The sequence below is a fragment of the Trichosurus vulpecula genome, chromosome 4 (assembly GCF_011100635.1).
Source record: "Trichosurus vulpecula isolate mTriVul1 chromosome 4, mTriVul1.pri, whole genome shotgun sequence".
Lineage (NCBI taxonomy): Eukaryota > Metazoa > Chordata > Mammalia > Diprotodontia > Phalangeridae > Trichosurus > Trichosurus vulpecula.
The window spans coordinates 205134028-205139365 of NC_050576.1; the positions used below are offsets into that span (position 1 = coordinate 205134028).

General features: G+C 41.4%; 1 protein-coding gene across 1 annotated transcript; it reads right to left on the reverse strand.

Annotated features, from left to right (window-relative positions):
- Positions 1-1164: 1164 nt before the first annotated feature.
- On the reverse strand, positions 1165-1681 carry LOC118845470 (ferritin light chain-like). The gene has a single exon (XM_036753389.1). It carries the CDS (start codon positions 1678-1680, stop codon positions 1165-1167), a length of 516 nt encoding a protein of 171 aa, XP_036609284.1. The 5' UTR covers position 1681.
- Positions 1682-5338: the final 3657 nt, after the last annotated feature.

The window sequence follows — 5338 nt, forward strand, 5'->3', positions numbered from 1 at the left end:
CCTCTGTCCAATGTACCACCTAGTTGCCTATAAACACATAATACAAGAATCACAATATTAGGAATCCACAGAACCAAGTAACTCAGTGGCATTGCCAGATCCCAAAGTCTTTACTCACAGCGCCTGCATGCTATTCCTCCTGGGTGCATCACATCTTTTGAGAATGCTACTTTGAAGGGCTACCTGAGTATGCTGCTATATCGAGCCAACTCAACTCTATAGTTGGACTCTGGTCTGCTCCATGATGAGAAACATCTAATAGCTCTCCTGCTTTTAGGATAAATTGCATATTTCTAAACCAGACATTTAACGTCTAGCACAATGCACAATCTGGACATTTCCTATGTCCATACAAACCCTATACTTCAGACATATTTAGTATTTTTCAAATACATCTTGCACTTTCAAAAGTTCATTCATAGACTTGGAAGGGACCTTGAAGATCAACTAATCAGGTATACCCACTCTTTTTATAGATGAAAGCTGAAGCCTAGATGGACTTGGCCAACATCACAGCTAATTAATGATATAGCTGAAATCTGAATCTAGTACTTCCTTTGACTCCATATCCATTGCCTGTACTCTACTTTACCACATAGTGTCGTCATGATTTTCCTCCTGGGTCCGAGAAATCTTCTGGGAATTCCACTTTGAAAGGTTCCCTGGTTTTCCTCCTAACTGTAATTAACTGGGCCCTACAGCTGCACTCTCTTAGTCTCTTCTCTGACAACTATAAAACAATGTTCACATGTTTCTGTCTGCCTGGGATGTCCTCTTCCTTTCTTTCCTACCTATTCTTCAATACTTTGTGGATCCATAATATCAGTGGTATGAATCTAAATTATAACCACACTAAGATTGGTATATGGGCTTTAAGAGTTGTTATGGCTGAAAAATTCATTGTTCTAAGTGAAAACATGATTAAGGTCCTTTCCAAATAGATAGGTTGATCCTCAGATAATAGACATAATTAATTATCAGGCTCATGCTCAAAGCTTGACAGGATTATAGGACACTTCAGACCTTGTAACCCATTGACATAGTCTTTGAGAATCACAAGGACCTGGGTTCTTTTTTTTTTTTCTTCCCTGGGTGAGCAGCTAGCGTTATTGTGGGCATTCTTGGTTCGGCCTTGGGGCTGCCTGCCCAGGCCACTCCCCCTAGTCATGCTTCAGGCTCAGCCTCTGGAACAGGTACTCCCCCAGCCCGGATTGGGGGGTCCACCTGAATATGGCGCAGGGTGGTCAGGTGGTTGCCCAAGCGCTTCAGAAGCTTCACTTCCTCACCCAGGTAGTGGCTCTCCAGGAAGTCACAGAGGTGTGCATCCGCTTGGCTCGAGCCCAGGGCGTGCAGCTTCAGGAGGGCCTGGTTCAAGTCCTTCTCCATGGCATCCAAGCTGCGGCCCCACTCATCTTGGGCAGGTTTCTGCACAGCCTGGAGGAGGACAAGGCCCCTACGCTGGTTCTGGAGCCTCATAAGGCGATCGGCACCCTCGCGTTTGTCCTTCACCAGCTCACAGAAAAAACGCGACACCCTAGGCCGGGCGACATCATGCCGATCGAAATAGAAACCCAGGGACAGGTAGGAGTAGGAGGCCTGCAGGTACAGGTTGGCCAGGCGGTTGATGGCGGCCTTGGCCTCAGAGGAGAAGTTTTGGCGGATCTGGGAGCTAGAGCTCATGGCACCGCCAGCGAAGGGAGGAGGCTGCTGGTCCCAGAGGCGGGGCGTGGGGCTGGTCCCAGGGGCTGACAGACTGCAGAAAGGTGAAGTTCAAAACCATGGGGAGCTGGGGGACCCCAGATCTGTTTCCCCCAAACACTGTTTCGTCCAATCAGAACTGGGAGTCGTGTTGCCAAGGACCTGAGTTCTAATCCAGAATCAGACATTTATTAGCTGTGTGACTCTGGGAAAGTCACTTAACCTTGATTGTCTCAAAAAAAAAGAAGGAAAAAAAGAAAGAATCCTAGGTGACTTTGATGTCAAATTGAGATAATGGGCAATAGTTTCTTCAAGTCCTAGCTCAAATTCATCTCCCTCTATAACATTTCCCAGACTTACTGAGACAGAAATTGTTTCTACCTTTGTCAATTTTTGATAGAACACTTTCCCTGTGCATTCTTTTGGTAAGAAAATCGTGTACTTCCCTGTCATGTCTCTTCAGTTGGACTCTATAACTAACTGTCACATTTTCTAGTTTTATTTCACTTTTCCTTTGTGTCTTATTTCTTTCAAACTGATTGCAGCAACTTTGAAGGCAGGGAATCACATCTTATGCTTCCCTATTTTCCCCACAGTATCTAGCAGTTGGTTCACACTTGTTGATGTGATTTTATATCACTTGATGGATGTTTTTCTTTCTTTTAATTTCTTTGTATATTTCCATCCACTATGTATATCTTAAGTGACTACTTTGTGAAAAGTTGGTGGGGAACCTGATAATCAATATCTTTAGTTTATCTATGTCATTCCTATCACTCATTCTCACGTGTAACATGAACAGAGTTAATTCAGTATGTCACTGGGACAAAGTTAACTTTGAGAACTCAATCGAAAGAAAAGGGGAATCTCCCAGTGTCTCTTAGAGTAAGGTGGAGACTCATAGCAACATTCACAAATGTAAATTTCTCTCAAGTGTTTGAAAGACAAAAGAGAGGCTCATAAGAGTCATATGACATATGGTATAGTGAAAAAAGGGCTGGATTTGGATTCAGGAAGAAATGGATTACTGAAAGGAGCATGAGATGATGTCCTAGCCTGGCTTGTCAGAAGGAACGGACATTGAATTGTTGAGTAAATGTACAGTGAAGGTGAAGGTGAAAAACCTGTTCAACAGTCTCAGTAGATATTTCATGTTTTAAGTATATTTAATAGTGTCCTTCCCAGAGAGTATAAAACAAATTGTCATAGCTCATTGTTATTGTCCATACATAATTATGAGTCTTTTGCAGTTTGAGACTGTGTGTGTATGTGTGTGTGAGTGTGTGTGTGTGTGTATGAGAGAGAGAGAGAGAGAGAGAGAGAGAGAGACAGAGACAGAGACAGACAGAGACAAAGAGAGACAGAGACAGAGACAGAGAGACAGAGAGAGAGCAATCTAATAGCTGTTTTGCATTATAACTTGCATACCATTCTCCTCCCTTTTTGAGGGGGACCCTGTACTTGAGTCAAAACTGAACCTTTGAGTGATTATTCCCAGGATTCCAAGGTGGAGGCATAAAGAGCCAGAGACACTCAGAAAGGCCTTCCTTTTTTTTCCTCTTAAGAGGAGAGTCTTCTATAGGAGTGAACCCAGATAGTATATGAACTTAGAGTCAGAAGCCCCTCAGTGGAAAACAGTGAGTGTACATCATCTTTGGGTCCAGCCCTAGTCTGTCATTACATATAATTGTAGTGACCTTGATAACAAATGTTATATATTAAAACATTGGATATCAGGGTACCATAAGCTGGACCAGCCACCTCTATAAGATGTGATTCTCAAAGTTAAGGATTAATAATTCTCCATAATTCTTATTCATATAACAAGGACAAAGTCTACTTCTCTAAACAGTCATGCTCTGTCTACCTCCCATCCTTATAGATGACCAGAAACTACCACCCTACTCTAAAATTTTATTGTGCATGCCTTTCTATAATAAGCAATACTGTCATTAAAATTAGAACCTACTTCTCCCACTTTCCCCCTATGTACTAGAATGGTTGAAAATACGTACATGTCTGTGGGCAACCCCAGTTACCACACATTGAGAGTAGCCATGGAATCCTGATTTTATGTTGTGTGCTAGACTGTCGATTGTGCTCTCAAAACTGTCATACTTTCCTTCTAGACCAAAGTCTTCTTTCCTAAGACTGGGAGTGCCTTTTTTCCATTGGTTCTTCCAAAGCTAACTAGAAAGAGCAAGGTGCCATCTGCTGGAAAACGGTGGCACTGAGCAAAGCATCCTCTATTGACATTCAGCTTTGTATCATTGGCAAAACACTATTGTTATGAAAACCTTTCCATTGGTAATTCTCAGGTAATTGAGTATAACTGTTTATTTCATTGTACAGAAGAACGCCATGTTGGAATGGGCAATACTGCTAAAATTATGTTGTTGTACAGGTGAAAATACTCACGCCTCTGCTGGTAAATTATGGTTTGAAGGAATTTAAAGGTCGTCATCATCATCAATCATCAAATATTTATACAGCGTTTACTAACTCCCAGGTATTCGATCCTTAAAACAACTCTAGGAAATAGGTGCTGTTTTTACAGATGAGTATACTGAGGCAAACATAAGTTAAGTGATTGCTGAAGGCCCCACAGTTACAATGTCTGAAGCCAGATTTGAGTTTTGGTCTCTCTGACTTCAGGCTTGGAACCCACCCATCTGGCTGGGTTCTTTTAAAGAGTATGACTTCTTTGTTAAGGAAAAGTCTACATGGGTCCATATTGGGTTTAGAGCTTGTAGCTGTACCTATGCGGTTTGAATGAATCATACTCTTTGTTAAAGAATTATATTTTTCTTTTTTATTACCATTTTGTTTTGCTATTGTGTTGTAATTTTTTGAGGTAGAAATCGCTAATGATCAGATTTCATTTTTCTTTTAGGATCTGTGATCTCATTATTGTGATTACAATCCATATTGATGCACATCACAACTCCTTTGTACCTCAGTAAACCCTACTTGTGAATTTCCACGTGAGTAATTCATCACCCAGTGATAATGAGTCTCTTTAAAGTTAGCTGGCATGTCCTCAGATGGCAAACACACTGTTCATCGTTGCCACCATGATCAAAGTCTTTAGGTCTTGGAGCATGTGCTAGAGCTGACCATCTGCTAGCAAAGATCTCATGGACTCATGGTTATCTCTGTGCTTCAGTAAGATGCTACTACCTCTAAGTTCAAATATAAACTCCACTATTTGACATGTAAATCTCTTCACAACTCAGCCCCTTCTTATCTTTTCATTCTTGATATATATTACTCCCAGAATCCACCCTGGGCTGTGGTAAGAAAGTTTACACTTTCTCTTGCCCAGAACCAAGTCTGGCCATTACTTCTTTTTTTTTTAATTTAATTCATTTAAAATATTTAGTTTTCAGCATTGATTTTCACAATAGTTTGAATTACAAATTTTCTCCCTATTTCTACCCTCCCACCCACTCCAAGATGGCATATATTCTGGTTGCCCCATTCCCCAGTCAGCCCTCCCTTCTGTCATCCCACTTCCCCTCCCATCCCCCTTTCCCTTCTTCTCTTGTAGGGCAAGATAAGTTTCTACGCCCCATTGCCTGTGTATTTTATTTCCTAGTTGCATGCAAAAACTTTTTTTTTGTTTTTGAATGTCTGTTTT